The sequence below is a fragment of the Thermobia domestica genome, chromosome 2, assembly GCF_964235325.1.
Source record: "Thermobia domestica chromosome 2, izTheDome1.hap1.1, whole genome shotgun sequence".
Classification (NCBI taxonomy): domain Eukaryota; kingdom Metazoa; phylum Arthropoda; class Insecta; order Zygentoma; family Lepismatidae; genus Thermobia; species Thermobia domestica.
The window spans coordinates 381,300,867-381,318,453 of NC_137455.1; the positions used below are offsets into that span (position 1 = coordinate 381,300,867).

The following is a 17,587-nucleotide window of genomic DNA, read 5'->3' on the forward strand; positions in this document are numbered from 1 at the left end:
CCAGTGGACAACATCGTGTCTTTGGGTTTTCTCGGGGTAATTTCGATACCTCCCACTGTCTCATTCCACTAATTCTTCCATCATCATTCATTTGCCCTAATCATCGTCTCCCTTAACTTGAAGGTCATAACACGGGACGTTAAAGTGAAAGATTTTTTTTTTTTTTTTTTTTTTTTTACGGAACACAACATGATTATTTGATATCTCAAAAGGTATGACATATTTTATTTTATAATACAACTAATACAAAAGAGTCCAGTTAGTGTTCTACGCTTATATACTTCAGAGCAGTGGAAAGTGAGCTTACATTAGGAATTAAATCTGCGAACAATTCACATGATCTTAGCACCCGCATATTTACTCACACGTCATACGTTTTAACTTATGATGGGAGAAATCTCTGAATTTTTCTCTTTGCTTTCAAAATGAAAATTGAAATGAAATCTTCGAGTTTAACGTCCCATGATTATACCCGTTAGGCTAGGAGAGACGATGATTAAAACAAACGAATGATGAGGGAATAATTGGTGGAATGAGAAAGTGGGAGGAAACAGAAAACACACTAGCATGATGTTGTCCACCACAGATTTACTAGGTCGGGGATCGAACCAGTGACACCAGGCACCAGAGGTAAGCGTTCTACTAGTGAGCCACCGTAGAGCCAACCTTTCCTCATTTCTGCCCACTATATTTAATGAAGTATAACTGTTTCGCATTAAATCAACGTTGAAACGGTGAATCCATATGAATACACCACTTATCGCTATCATTTGCACTTTCTGCTCTGCTACTTGTAGACAGACAGACGGATAAAGTAGTCCTATAAAACATTTCATACTCATGCATAACATTAATTTTTAAATTATAAACAAATACAAGATGAGGAAGTCTATTCATATAAAATAGTATTGATATAAATTGAAACAACAGTGAGTCATTATTGTTATTGTATCGATCGTATTTCTATCTTCGTTGTAATTTAATAACAGTATTTTGGCAGTGCACTTGTCGGTGAATCGTTGTAAGTTTATTGTGTACATGCTGAACTCAAGGGAAGCCATTGATTTGGACATTACTCTTCCCTTTGTGATGTAGCGATTCTTGAGCATCAATAAATGAAAAGAAAAGAGGAGCAAAAATTCAAAGATGAAGAAAAATGGAGACGATAAAAATAGAGGAGGGAGGGGAAAGAGAGCGAAAAGTAGACAAGAGGAATCATATATTAAAAGATAAGCAGAGTGTATAGCATCAAACCCTGTAGAATTCAAGTCAAACTCTCCTCCATTTTCTGCAAAATTATGAATCCAATTCAGAAATAATCTTGCCAATATTTCAGAATTTTTAAAAGCTTTTTTCTTATATCTTGTTATTTTCATTCTCTATACGTGATACCACCCCCTTTTCGTCTCTGCAACATGGGATGACGTTATTCCCCCTCCCCTTGTCATGAATTATGATCAGAAGAATCTGATTGGCTTAAACTTAAGAGGGAGAAAGTAAAGCTTTTAAGATCAGAAAAAAAAAAACGCTGGGAGGAGTGGAAATTCTTGTAAGTGATTGATTGTTGTTGTTTGGATCCATTGCGATGAGTCATCCTCAGACGATATGGTCGATCCATTAGATGCTGAGAGAGGGTGCATATATTTTACATATTTTCACACTAATCTCTCTCTCTCTCTCTCTCTCTCTCTCTCTCTCTTTCCGACGCACACACACACACACACACACACACACATATAATATGCACTACAGTCATGAAAAAATGGGCATTTCTGTTTGAAAGATCAGATTCATGCAATTGTACCTTGGAAACTTTTAATAGTTTGTTGGAAATAAGGATTTCGAATTGGTTTTAAAAATCACGTTAAGGTAGGTACAAAGCCTCAACTGTCGCCAACAGATAAATTTCGTAAAGAGCGATAATATTCACAATAATTCAATCAATTCATGAAATGAATAGTATACAAACTTTGTCCAAAGACAAAGCGATAATAGTCGCAATAATTCAATCAAATTCAAGAAATGAATATACAAACTTTGTCCAAAGACAAAGCGATAATAGTCACAATAATTCAATCAAATTCGAGAAATGAATATGCAAGCTTTGTCCAAAGACAAAGCGAATTCAAGAAATGAATATACAAACTTTGTCCAAAGACAAAGCGATAATAGTCACAATAATTCAATCAAATTCGAGAAATGAATATGCAAGCTTTGTCCAAAGACAAAGCGAATTCAAGAAATGAATATACAAACTTTGTCCAAAGACAAAGCGACAATAGTCGCAATAATTCAATCAAATTCAAGAAATGAATATGCAAACTTTGTCCAAAGACAAAGCGATAATATTCACAATAATTCAATCAAATTCAATTGTCCAGAGACAAATGGAATCTATTCAGAGGATAATTTGTGCAATTTTTAATTATTTTCTTCTATTCATTATTGAGAATGTTTAATTTTACTCTTCAGAAACGTGATTCCAATAGTGAAACTTTCTGAACAATGAAAGAGACAAAGAGCTCGTGTCTCATCTAAGTCTCTTGTCACGAAAATTGTCTCGTGCCCAACCCTAGGAATCTTTAATATGGACTTAATTTTCAATTCGAAATAGTTAATTAATTTTCAATTTTAGTAATTGGATGGTTTGTTTATTGATGTTTGATGTCACTCGTTATAGTAGTGAGGTTGTACAAACATGTAAATGAATTTGGATCTCATTTATCGTTCGGAAATCGAGTGCAGATCGTCCGCACTAAAGACGAGATAGTAGTACTTCACTCGCCTCTGCTGTATACGGGATCGGTGACTAATATCTGAGTGCAGTGGCATATGCAATGGGAAGTTCCGAACTTTAGGATCCCTTAAGCAAGGTATTATGCAAAAATAAACATTTTTATATTAAGGATATATGTATAAATACCCCTTAACTTGGACTAAGGAAGAGGTTGGTCAAATATTATATATGTAGTATTGAACCTTATGATTCAGAAACTTGGACATTACGGAAATTAGAGAAGAAATATTTAGAGAGCTTCAAATGTATGATGAAGGAAGATGGATAGGATAAAATTGACAGAAACAGTAACAAACGAAGATGTTTTTAAACGGATAGGAGAGAACAGAACGCTTTTAACCAGCATTGGACTATCTTGCGAAGAAATTGTTTCCTCATACCGCTTATATTAGGAAAGATGGTAGGAAAGCGAGGAATAGGAAGAAGAAGAAGAACACAGTTGATCCATGATTTGAAGAACAGAAGAAAATATTAGGAGTTAAATGAGGAAGCTGAAGATCGGATAACGTGGAAGAAACATTTCGAGGGACAAACCTAAAATACCCGATATATAAAATTCATTAGTCCCAGGATCTGCCAAAAGGCAAAATAATAATAATAATAATAATAATAATAATAATAATAATAATAATAATAATAATAATAATAATAATAATAATAATAATTGAAGCGATATGAACTTTGAAGTTTGAATCTCTTTTGACGAAATTCTAAGTACGCCACTGTCTGAAGGGTATTGCTAATTCTTTTCTTTTTAAATTTTATTATTTTTTTTTTTAAAGGGAAACGACTGTGGCATTTTGAATTTTATTTCTTTGTTAATTCCGATAATCTAGATGCAAAACATGTGAGAGTTGGCAACCGTATATGTTTGGAATGTTTCTGTTACATTTTTTCTTTCTTTTTCAGGGAAACGGCAGATGGACGATGAGTACGTTTCTGTGGACATCGTTTACACAACAATGCCTCTTCCTGCTATTGGTTGATTCTTATGCCACCCGGAAGGGTCCGAGAAGTCCTTGACCTTCTCAACATTTGGTGGAATTGTGAGATTCAACATGGCTGTTCAACAAAAAGGGGGGAATACTGTCCCTTCTTTGTGAAATGGTTTCCCTCCTTTGCTTGCCTCTTTTGTATACATAGGATATTGGTGTTTCTTCTCATATATATATAGCCACTAACTGCACTGCGCGTATTATTGGAAACGTTTCTAGGTAAGGATCAAATAAAATTTAAGTATCAAATAAAATTTGGTATCAAATAAAATTTAAGTTCTTAGCTTTTTTAAAAAAAAGCGTATTTTCTTCAGCACTATGTAATAGGGATGATAGGAAACAAATGGGGGGAGGTAAACGGGACTCTTAGAGACAGGAACCTACCTCACCACTAATAATAATAATAATAATAATAATAATAATAATAATAATAATAATAATAATAATAATAAAACTTTATTTGCGTGTTGAGAGCACAAAGGCAGCATTTTGTCATATACTTCAATATTATTAACAATGTAATATAGAAAAAGAGATAAATAATACCTTTTTTAACATTAATTAGCAAAATAATAAAAAGGTAAACTCTCGTGTAGTCTGTCAATTCCTAAAACATTGAGACGCCAAAAATTAAAAGTAAAGATAAAAGCAACTACTAAGTTTTATTGTAAGTTCTAAAGTAAAGTACATTCTAAGATACACAGTTATTGACTCACTCACTCTATGGCCTATGGAATCCGGAGGTTCCGCATTCACAAAAGCTCTCCACTGACTTCTATCCTTAGCCAACCGGATGTAGTTTCTACTTTGTATTCCTATTTCTGCGAGATCCGTCTTAATATTATCTCCCATCTGCACCTAGGTCTTCCTAATGGTCGTTTTCCGATTGGTCTTCCAGTTAAGACTTTGAAAGCGTTCCTGCATAAAAGCGAACTGCCCACCTGAGGCTCCTCGACTTGATGACCCTAACAATGTTTGGTAAAAAAACAGTGTAAATTATGTAGTTCGTCATTGTAAAGTTTCGGCCATTCCTCATTCCCTTTCCTCTTGGGTCTCCATTCCGTTCCTCAGCATTTTATTCTCAAATACTTTTAATCTGCAATCTTTCCTCAAAGTAAACGACAATGTTTCGCAATCATATAGAACAATAGGTGGCACGATCGTTTTGTATATTTTGAACTTCAAATTTCTCAACAAAATTCACTGCAACAAAAGATTTTGGACAATAATAACACAAGTTTTCTGCTTTTAGTCGATATTTAATTTCTTCATTTATACAATTATTATAGCTTGTGGACTAAAATATGTTTTCTATTATGTGGCTGCAATAACATTTTGGCCCTTGTATCATATAATGAAGACTGAGTTCCATTGGTTGTTAAGCATCTTTGTACAAATACAGAGTCAATTAAATTTCTCTTGTCAGCCAGTGATTCCAATTTAAAATATGTTTTCCAGTATTCAGACGTGTTTGAGTAACAATTCAGTTCTAACTTGAAACAAAGTATTTTAATGAAACGGTTTCGGGTCATTTCAATTTTGTTCACATCAGTCTTTGTTAGGCTGTTGTAAATCACCGATGCATATTCTAGTTTTGCAATACCTACAGAATTGAGATCCTCAAGAAGCAACATTTTTTTTCAAATTTGGCTCACTTAATGACTTACTTAGCCAATCGAATTATGGAAGTGATGACTTTCATAACCACACAGGTCTAGCTGAAGAGATATTAAGAAACTCAATAAAAACTGAATATTTGTTGGAAATGTGAATTTGGAAATCAGACTTTTTTCATACTTACTCTTTGCTGAATAACAAATGTCACTAAGTATAAAAAAAAGTCTGATTTCCAATTTCACATTTCCAACAAATATTCAGTTTTTATTGAGTTTCTCAATCTCTTCCAATGGACTTGTGCTGTTATGGAAGTCACGGCTTCAATTTATACATTCTTTGGGTGGCAAGTTAGGTAGAAGATAGCGTAAACCTATTAATATCGGGGGATTATAGAGTATGTGTAATTTTATAATAATCACATCGAAGCTCGGAAACGGTACCTGTACTACGTCATACATTAATCTTTTATTTATCAACATAACACAATCTTCACCTGTACTTTTATTTGTCAGTTGAATGTTTCTGTCGTTACGTGCAACGTTATATTGCTCAGCAAGTTTGTGTTGTTCAAAATTAATTTTGTCATGTTTAAACCAAGACAAAATTATATGCATATAATTAACTAAGATATGCATATTAAGTCAATCAGTGCAATTAACTTCGTCAATAAATTCTAACTCTTTGCTATTAACTCATTTACGTTTAGATATACCAATATGATTGTCTTATCTGATTCAGTTAATTAGATGTTCACACACACAATATCATCTCTCAGTCTACTGTAGAATTCAGTAAAAAAAGTAATCCTTCCGGGCATATATATTAGCACTCAAGATATCATAAAGTTATTTATCGAAACAGAAACATAAGGTAGCTATCTTTCATATTTTATTTTTAGTTTTACACAATTTGCTACCTTTATATCAGCACTGTCTGTCACAAAATTTGATAATTCTTTACAATTAACACTCAGATTAAGTCTTGAAATAAAAACTGTTTTTGTTTGTGATTTTTAAATTTAATTTTAGGTTATCACTCACGTTTTTCCTTGCTATAATGTTGATCTAGTTTTGACAGGCACAATAATAATAATAATAATAATAATAATAATAATAATAATAATAATAATAATAATAATAATAATAATAATAGTGGCGTATTTAGGGGCTATCGGGCTCAAGCCCTACGAAATAAATTTATCGGCTCCCAAAAGAAAAATATAAGTGCTTATTCATGTGTTGTACATAGCCCCCAGAAAGAAAATGCTAAATAAACCACTGATTATTATTATACTTCCAAACATACTTATTGGCTCTTAAGTTCCCCTCACGGGATGTACGGTGACTTAATGGTAGAGCGCTTACCTCTAGTGTGGAGAGTTTCTGGTTCAATCCCCGGAAAGGTAAGTTTGTAGTAGACAACATCGCGTCCGTAGGTTTTCCCCCTAGTACTCTCGTTTTCTTCCACATTCTCATTCTTCTAATTCTTTCATCATTATTCACTTGTCTTAATCATCCGTCTTCCTTAGGCTAATGAGCATAATTGTGGTACATGAAACTGAAAGATTTCACTTCTTTTTCATTTTAATTTTCCCTCCTTCCCTTTTGGACAGGGCGTTTGGGAAACACGTTTTACTTCAAAAATTACAGCTTTTAGTCGTATTTACATCTGAGCAACTAGAGGAGGAAAAAAATATGATACACTGTAAAAAAATTCATACGTAAATTTACAAAACGTGTTGGCAATCTATTTGCCAAGCCCTCTATGTAAATCAATTTACACCTATAAAGTAAAATTACTAATATGAAATGGTGTAAATTTACATTTTTATCAATAAAAACATAATTTTTTCTTATAAATTTACTGTAAATTTGTAAAAACATACAGCAAATTTTGTAATTTAATCTAAGGAAATATATATCAACTTACAAAATGAAGCGTAATTGATTTTACATTGGTGTTTGGCAATTTAATTACATTATTTTTTTTTTTTAAGTGTATTCGTGAATTTGTATTACACGTTTCAAATGTCTCAATATTGAAAAAGTAATTTTTGAATGCAATATCCGAATGTTTTTCACTTGTCCCTGTGTGTCACTTGAAATATTCAAATTTCAGGCCTGAGATATTGAGATAAATTTGAATTCTTCTAATAATAAATAAATAAATAAATAACATAAAATTCAAGGAATCGTCTTCTAATTAAAAATACTTTTATAATTATATGATGCAGCCCAGCTGCAATATTATATGTTAAAATAAGACTTGCGTATATGGAGGTAGTTATAACTGTTGACCTTGCAGAGATAGCTGATTATACCGTACGAAAATAACCGTTTTAACAAAATGCACCTTAAACCACAAGATATCTTTATTAGTGTCTCCATTAAAATGTCACATTAAATCTCCAGACCCAATTAACAACTCGATTTGAAAATAAAAATAAAAATAAAAATAAAAAGAAGCAATTTATTTCTTCCTGTATGCATCGTTAGTACGTAGCCACATACATTCTGAAGTATGGTCATGAAGACGCTTAATTTAAGGCTTGAAAGCTAAATTGTCTTTCAATGTTTTATCGTTGTGTGTTATCATATTAATTTTAAACATATAACATTAAGAATATTAATATGGTCGTAATGCAGAGATATTTGTTGAACAAAAAAGATGTTTTTAACAATTGCAAATGAGTCGTGTGTAATTTAAATAATTAATAACTATCTTTTTTTCTCTCTTAATTCTGTGGTATGGGGTGATTTAGTTTGTTGGGAAATAATATCAACATACTGTTGCATTTTTTTTTTTTTTAATGGATGCTGCTAGAGCAGTAAAAAGGCGCGAGTTTTAGCATGCAAATGCAACTCAAACTCAATGTAGCTAAAACAAAATTCAAGTATGCCTTGTGTTCAGTGTTGCCAGTCTTTCATACTCATATACTCGTGATAAGATTTTAGAAATAATTTTATTTTTTGGCCTTAAAGTGTGTGTATCAGGTGGTTGAGTGATAAAGCGTTCACCTCTGTTACTCGGCGTCCTTGGTTTGATCCCAACTTGTTCGAAATGGACTTTCTGGTGGATAAACACATTGTGTATTGGGTTGTCTAGCAATTCTCTCTTTTCTTCCCACCTCTTTATTGTACCATTTCGTTCATCATCACGGTTTGCTTTAGCCTGCATGCGTAATCGTGGGACGTTAAACTTTAAAAAGGATAGTACATTTATGTTGTCCCTGTTTATATATATATATATATATATATATATATATATATATATATAAACTAACTTTATGGGATATGGAACTCGTTCACAAAAGCTTTCCGTTGACTTCTATCCTTAGGCAACTGGATCCAGTTTCTATTTTGTATTCCTATTTCTGCTAGATCCATGTTTGTATTGTCCTCCCGTCTGCGCTTAAACGTTCCTAATGGTCGCTTTCCGATTGGATTTCCAACCAAAACTTTGAAAACATTTCTACTTTTTTCCATTCTGGGTACATAACCTGCCTACTTTAGCTTCCTACACTTGATGACTCTAACAAGGTTTGGTAAAGGTTCTAAATTATGCAGTTCTTCATTATAAAGATTCCGTCATTCCGCATTCTCGTTCCTTTTGGGTCCGAATATTCGTTTCATGATTTCATTCTCAAATAGACCCCTACCTTTAGTCTGCATTCTTCTCTCAGTGTTAAGAGTCTTCATCCAGGCGAAATTTAAATACCGCTAATTTTACAGAAATTATGTGATATCTATATATATAAAAGAGAACGTACAATTTTTTGTCCGCTCATCACGCTAATACGGCTGAACCAATTTCTTTCATTTTTGGGGGGTTATTAGGATTTGGACCCTAAATGGTTTTTATCATATCACTTTAATTTTTAATTACCAGTGTCTTGAGATAATTGACCATTCAGGTGTCCATAACGTACAAATCCTTTGTTATTAGTTCATCATAGGTAAAAATAATCGTATTTATATGCAACCCGCATGACCGTGTCACTCGGCGGGTTAACATAAATGACAGGCGATATACAGCGGAAAATAGCTTGAATCTTCTGTTTAAAATTTTTTAATTGATTTGCTTATTTTTACAGACACTTTTACAATATGCCAGCACCGGGATGACCGCAGCGAAGCGGGGCGGGTTAACATAAATGACAGGCGATATAATGTTAAGATTTACTGCAATCTTCTATGGTTTTTATCATATCACTTGAAAGCGAAAAAGTAAAAATTATCTAAGTAACAAAGTTTATTGCGTTCCGGGGTGACCGCAGCGAAGCGGGGTGAACGCTGCTAGTCTTCAAATAGATAAAAGATAATCGAAATGTGGAACAAGACCGCCCTAGACAATATTATTTTACATGAGAAACCGTTATCACGACTCACTTATCTGCTTTCGATTTCGAGCCATTTTGAAAATCGGCATTTATTTTCGCGTTTCTAAACAGCTGAAAACGGAAAGCCACTAGGTGACTTTATCTCACGCAAAATAATATTGTCTAGGGCGCTCCTGTTCCATATTTCAATTATCTTTTATCTATTTGAAGATATCACATAATTACTGTAAAATTAGCGGTATTTTAATTTCGCCGGGATGAAGACTCTTTGACCATGTTTCGCAAACATACAGAAAAACAGGTATGATTACTTACAATATCTGAACATGAGACTTTTGAGCTATGAAAGATCTTAAAGGTGAAACATATTCATCATGACCAAAAGTAGATATGATTCACTTGCACACTGAATTCACCATATAGTATACTGTACTATAATAGTATTTCTTCCATTATCCCTCCATATTAAATTAATTCGTTACAATGTAAACATTATATTTCAACAATGAAATATTTAGTTTACTGTTTCATGGTTACATCGTATAGCATAAAAAAGGCCGTTTGATTAATGCAAGTGAATCATTATGAAAGAAGACGGTGAGATGGAAAGGACAAACCCAGAAAATTCCCGCTGACACTATGTTGTACGTTGTAAACTGAATGACCTTTGTGAGATCAAACTATGTACCCTTCTCGTAAGAGGTAAATTCTCTGCCATTTATTGTAGTCCACATTTACTGACGTACAACTTGTAGAATTTTTTCTATTGGTTACATATTCCTATATGTATTTATTTAGTTGAGCCGTTCAATCAAAGTTAAGACAATTTATATATATGTATGAAACCATGACAATTGTCATTGAAACATATCATCGCCAAAACCTCGCTTACGCGTATGCCTAAAGTCGCTGACGCGCCTGATTCCTTCGGACGCACCCCTTGCTACCTCTCGGGCCGCCAGCTTCGCCTTGCCCTGACACGGTTAGATACCATTTGTGCTTTTAATGGCCACCTAGCACACGTTGGTCTGTTTTTTTTGCATTGTAGTTTTTATACCATAATCCGGACGCCATATTTCTACGCAAATCGTAAAAGAATTATAATTTTTCAACAATTAGGCCTATTTCTTATGGCCCTTGAGTTTTATCTATGTCAAGTGACATATTCTCATGTCACCCAACTAGGGATGCGTTCGAGTCGAGTCGAGACAGAATTTTCCTGACAGAATTCGAGTAGAGACACAGCTCTTCCAATAGAAAAATATATATTTTTCGAGTCGAGACATCACTTTTGCAGCACATTTTCGAGACGAGACAGTCTCAAATCTTGTCTCGTGCGCATCCCTACACCCAACGCCAATCATTTAGGAGAATAAGAAGGAAATTAGTGAAAGGATATTTTCAACAATTATTTCGAGTAGTACGGCAAAAGTAAATCTGCACCCAAATTTATTCTGGAATTGGGAAAACTTATTAATAGAAGGTTATTCACCGTATCTGATTATAACCTAAAGAAGACGGTTAGAGTAATGATACAATGAATGATAGAAGTTTATACAAAGCACATCATATTTGAGTGAGATACGAATCCTTGACCGACAGCTTTTGTTTTCGCCATGTCAACCCGCATTTAGAATCTTGATTAGGGTGACCAGACGTACTTATTTTCACAGTGCATTACTGTTTTTCAAAGAGCAAATTTTCCCCTAAGATCCTGTTTATGCAGGCATCTGGGATATTGGGGCGAAATCCTGATCACATTGGTAAATATTTTTCCCGTTCTTATTTTCCAAGATAGAAGCTAGAAATTTTGTACACACATTTTGTTTATTTTGAGATGTGTATGTTAAGATCCTGCCTTACTAAAAATAATGCAAAATTCACCATTTTTCTTTTGCTTGTTTATTCATAAGTGAAAGGAGATAATGATATGCAACTTACCACAATCATAGATAATGTTGTACTACAACAGAAAATATGAACCTGAAGAATTTTAAGTGTTGCCATCCATAGAAATTACAGTGTTGCCAGAATAACAATTTCCCTAAAATCTAAGTTAAAGCAGCGACTAGAGGAACGAACTCAACTGCATTTGATTACGTATCATGTTGTTTTGGTTTCCTGTGAACTACTTTTTAAATAATAGTTGTATTTAGTTTGCAATAAACAAAATAGTTTTAATATACAGTTATTAAAACTAAATAATAATGCTATTTAAAATGTAGTTCAGAGCAAACCAAAACAACACAAAACGTAACCAAGTGGAGTTAAGATCATTCCTCTAGTCGCTGCCTTAACTTAGATTTTAGGGAAATTGTTTTTCTGGCAACACTGTAATTTCTATGGATGGTAACACTGAAAATTCTTCAGGTTCATATTTTCTGTTGTAGAACAATATTATCTATGATAGTGGTAAGTTGCATATCATTATCTCCTTTCACTTATGAATAAACAAGCAAAAGAAAAATGGTAAATTTTGTAGTATTTTTAGTAAGGCAGGCTCTTAATATAGGAAGTCCAGAGGGACCCAAACTTAAAAAGAAAAAAAAGGGTATTTTCACTCAAATTCCCTATTTCCCTCAATATTTTCCACTTCATGATAGGCTCATGTAAGTGATACCATTTAAAAGGTACCGTTCTATTCTTATGAAGAGAACGAGGTACAAAACATGACCCAAGGATAAATAAGAATGTCTCAGGAAATTTTTATATTACATCCGGGTCTTTTCAGGTCATCTGTTATTTGTGGGGATGCTTTTAGCTCATTGGTAAATATTTTTTCGATTCTTACTATTCAAGATAGAAGCTTGAAATTTTGTACACACATTCAGTATATCCCTTAGTATTTTTCAGTTGATTTTGAGATTGTGCGTTAACATAGGAAAGGGGAGGACAGAGGAGCTCAAAATTTGATTAAAAAAAATCTAAGAAAAAATCTGATTTCTCTCAAACAAATTCCCGCCTCAGGGACATGATAAGGAGATATGAATCGTACTATTTGAAAGGTTGCTCTATTGTGGAAAAAAAAAAAGAACGAGGTATGAACCATGATCCTAAGGCAAATAGCAATGAAGCAATACCTGGTTAACTGAAAGTCTATAATTTACCTTAAAAAAGGACAGGATTTTAAAAAGGTTAAGGACTAATATTTTCTTTCTTTTTTTTTTTTTAAAAAAAAGAATGAACCTTCATTTTCACACTTTAGAGTCTTCATCCCGGCGAAATTAAAATACCGCTAATTTTACAGTAATTATGTGATATCTTCAAATAGATAAAAGATAATCGAAATGTGGAACAAGAGCTTCCTAGACAATATTATTTTACATGAAAAACCGTTATCACGACTCACTTATCTGCTTTCGATTTCGAGCCATTTTGAAAATCGGCACTTATTTTCGCGTTTCTAAACATCTGGAAACGGAAAGCCACTAGGTGACTTGTGATAACGGTACCATTTAATCTTTTTTTTTTTTTTTTTTACTTTGCTCTATATAAAATTTAATTAATAGATTTGAAAAATTCTAGTCAATGGTCACCTATTTCACGTTCGTAATTTCTCCTGATTATCACGGATTATATTGCGATGCTTACCGTTGCAACAATAACCGCTGTTAATGTACTATTATTGTAGTTAATTCCTTATGTCTAATTCGAAGGCAAATATCATATGGAGATGTACGCAGAGGATGGGTCTTGGGGCTCCAAACTCTCTTCTCCTGAAATCCAGACTTTTCTGTAAATTTAGTGTAATATTAGTGGTGGTTTTCACAAATGTTAATATAATTTATCTTCATATTGAATTTGAACCTCCCTAAAAGCTTTAGAATCCCCTGAAATAAATTCCTGCGTATATGTCAGGTATCATACATATATGTAATTGGAGATATGACTTTTGCAGATTATCATCATTATCATCACAGGTATTCTGCCATTATCAGCAGATCCCTTGAGAAACTTCCATGCTTCACGGTCTTCAACTAATCTCTTCGTCTTCACGTACGATTTTTTTCTGTTTTGATATCGTCCATTAATTGCAGTCTCTTTCTCCCCTTCCCTCTCTTTCCTGCCACCATACCCTCTAACACGTCCTTCATGATACAGTTTCTTCTTAGTCACTATCCTCACAAATTTATCTTTCTCTTTTCGATAATATCTAAAAAATGTTTTTATTTGATCTTCTACCATTTCTAACACTCTGTCATTCGTTTTCTGCTCGACCCAGCTAACTCTCTCCATTCTTCTCCACATCCACATTTCAAAAGCGTCTAGTCATTTTTCATGATTTTTGCGTAATATCCATGTTTCTGCGTCATACAGTACAACACTCCATACGAAGCATTTTATGAGTCTTTTTCTCAACTCTTTATTCAAGGTCCCACAAAACAGACTTTTCTTCCTCCTAAAGGCTTCTTTCGCCATTCCTATCCTTGCTTTAGTTTATATCATGTTCACACTTGATAATTTATTTATATGTGAAACATCATTCATAATATTAGTGGTGCTTGGGAGTCCCGGGTTCGATCCCAGCCCCCGCCAAGTGAACTTTGTGGTGGACAAACACCGTGTGCGTGGGTTTTCCTCGGGGTTCTCCCATTTCCTCCCACTTCTTCATTCCACCATTTTCACTCATCTCTCATCATCACTGTCTCCTTTAGCCTATCCGGCATAATCGTGGGACGGAAAACTCAAAGATTTCATTTCATTTTTATAATATTAGTGCAGAAATGTGTTTACTATAGGCCTACGTATAAGGAAACACAATTAATAAATAATTTACGTGCAGGTGTGGTGAATGAATCCGGAATGACAATTTTCACTGCAGACAAAAAAGTTTAATTTAAAAAAATAATAATTAAGAAATACGTAGTTTTCTGCATTGTCTCAGATTCTTGTAGAAAGTAGCTTGTAATTTGTGCAAAGCCCAAAATTACCGTACCTCTGGCAACGCCGCTTGTGTTTGTTAACGGTATATGACGCATCCCCCGTGGGAGGTTCGGGGGGCTGGAAGGGGAAAATAATGTAGTAAACTTGCGCTATATATTCCATCCAGTACTTTTTCTAGAGTCCGTATACGTACCCATATGCAGATAGTCTGTATACACATATATATATTTGTGAATGTGTGTCTGTGTGTGTGTCTTAATTGCCGATTTTATTTTCACGTTTGGCTGTGCACAATTATGCCGTTGGCAGTAAACACTAATTATGTCCAAGTCCCTATGGCAAACCCCACAGCGGTAATTCACTAACCACGCAGGGACGACAAAATAACGTAACCTTATTCTCAAGAGAAGCGTAAAAACACATCACAATGGAAAATCTAGCATTCCTCGCTCTTTTCTGCTTCCTACACTAATTTTTTCAGAGTTACACTTATTTATTTCGTTTATTCTAAATAAAAAAACACTATTTACTCTAAACTTTCATTATAGACCTATACTATGCAGTGAAAGAAAATCAAGCAAAATTTAATTATAGACTATATACTGGTTGGTTTTGGATTCGAGCAGGATTTCTCAACCCGGGGATCACGAGCGAGTTTCTTGGGGATGAGAAGATAAGCGAAGGACGAATCAACTGACTAAATTTGGTTTTTAATCCATTCGCTTTTAGGGAAGTTACCGGATCCACTACATATATACACGAAATGGATTCTACTATTATAGAAATAGATGGATATCGTGAGATCTCTGCAATACGCGTAAATCCCCACACGAGTTTATTACAAACTACAAATTATAAGGGGATCGCTGGCAAGAGGATGTGATAAAATGGGAGTCGTGTTAGGAGTTAGGTTGAGAACCACTGGATTAGCGTTTACTGTCCCTTGCAGCATGAAACCTGTATGAGGCGTGAAATTACAGTTTAAGGTGGAATCCGTACGATCGTAATTGCGCTGAAAATGAAATGAAATCTTTCAGTTTAACGTCCCATGGTATGCCCTATAGGCTAAGGGAGACGATGATTAAGGCAAGTGAATGATGGTGGAAGAAATGGTGGAATGAGAAGGTGGGAGGAAACGGGAGTACTCCGAGAAAACCTATGGACATGATGTTTACCATAAATAATCCAGCAGCTAGGAAAGTCCTGTTGGGAGTTTGAGAGCCAGAAGGTTTGTTTGTTTTACCGAGTTCTACTATCTTTAGTGTTTAAAAAAAAATTGGTCACATGTTATGAATCATGGTCATTATTGCGCAATGGCCGCCATCTTGAATATTCCTTTTGTATTCACTACATTTTTCTTAAATATATCTAGCTCAAGCTGTAATTGTCGCAAAGTTATCATTTATACCTCGTTCGATTTGCAATAGTATAGGCTTTTAGGTGACGTTATTAACTTGTCAGTAATACTCACAAGAGGGAAGTAAAGGAGGGAAATTTTGAAAATTTCCCTCAAAATTTTCCCTTTTACCGATTTTTTGCTATTGTTATGTGGCAACGCTGGGTTCTAGGCGAGAAAGAAAAATTACATACATTTCCTGTAATGTGATAAATATATGCTGAAAGTTTTGTCTTGATTGGTTCACTAGCAGAGAAGTAATAAAATATTTTGTATTTTATGATTTTGGTCGCTCTAACAATCTTTGGATTTAATGAAAGTACTTTTGTCACATAGAAAGACCTCCAGCTCAGACTGTAATTGCCGAAGAGGTACAAATAATATTTCGTTTTATAATTTGTTTGATTAGAGTAATAAATGGTGTGGTGATACAGTTGACCTGCAAAAATCTGAATTAGATTATGAACAGTCACGCCCAAAGCAATGGGAAAAGTTCCTTTACGAATTAGTACTCTCATTCTGTATATCATCAAGTACTCAACGTAGACGTGATACCTTATTTCAGATATCCCATTTCTTAATACACAATGGCTTAAGAAAACACCGTTACATGTCGCTAATGCTCAAGCAATACACTATTTAAGTAGATCTAAAACTCTCATCACCATGTTGAACCGTCAAGGGCTATGCTGCAGTTATGATGATGTACTACGTCAAGATCAAATGCTAGCAAACAGGACTATTATTAGGGCTAAATGACACCATGTTCCCATACCTCCATCAATAAAATCCAATATTCTTGTTCGAGGTGTTATGGATAATTTCGACAGAGAAGAAGCTACATTTTCAGGAATGCATGGAACACACGACACAGTACTTGTCTTCTTTCAAGACCATCATCTGAGTGATAAACTTAACGTCTCGTTAGAAGAACCTGATAGTCCAGAGAGATGCCTGGGAACGTTTGGCATTGATGTCACTTCACGAACTCTCACTAAAGATATAGATGCCCAAAAACTATTGTACTACACAAAGCCAAAAGCAAGGTGCAGTATCCTCAGTACTTTCGTTCCTAGCAATGACATAATCACAACAAATGAAATAAAACAGCCAGGCAGAAATTTAGATCTCATATGGTTTCTTTCAAGATTTCTTTAAAAATCCAACGTACCTCAATTAGATTTTCCTCAGGAAGTTGAGATTCCCTCTAGAAACGCTTTTATGAGTGCACTGTCTGAACATCCATCTCACAGGACCATTACGAGATATGCTCCAATACTACTCTATCCTGCAACTCAGTATGACTCTTTTTATACAACAATGTGTAATTTCCAAGATATCTTGCACCAGTTAAATGTCGAAGAGAGTTCACTGTGGTGTGACGAAGGCGTATATCATATAGCTAAAGAAATTCAGCTTCTTCAACCCGAAAAGTTTTCCAACATAGTTTTTGACCTTGGAGGATTTCATCTTCAGAAAGTCGTGCTTGCATGTATTGGTCTATACCTCAAGAGAAGTGGAGCTTTGGAAATTCTTGTTCAGACTGAAACCATGGGTCC

The 17,587-nt window shown here is 34.3% G+C and overlaps 1 protein-coding gene across 1 annotated transcript in view; it reads left to right on the top strand.

The window, feature by feature from the left end:
* Window positions 1-17,587, top strand: part of LOC145679637 (uncharacterized) — a 327,953-nt gene that overhangs the window by 246,531 nt on the left and 63,835 nt on the right. The window contains exon 5 of the mRNA XM_081750212.1: window positions 3,707-4,011. Coding sequence (XP_081606338.1) covers window positions 3,707-3,783 — 77 coding nt within the window. The 3' untranslated portion in view covers window positions 3,784-4,011. The remainder of the gene's footprint in view (window positions 1-3,706; window positions 4,012-17,587) is intronic.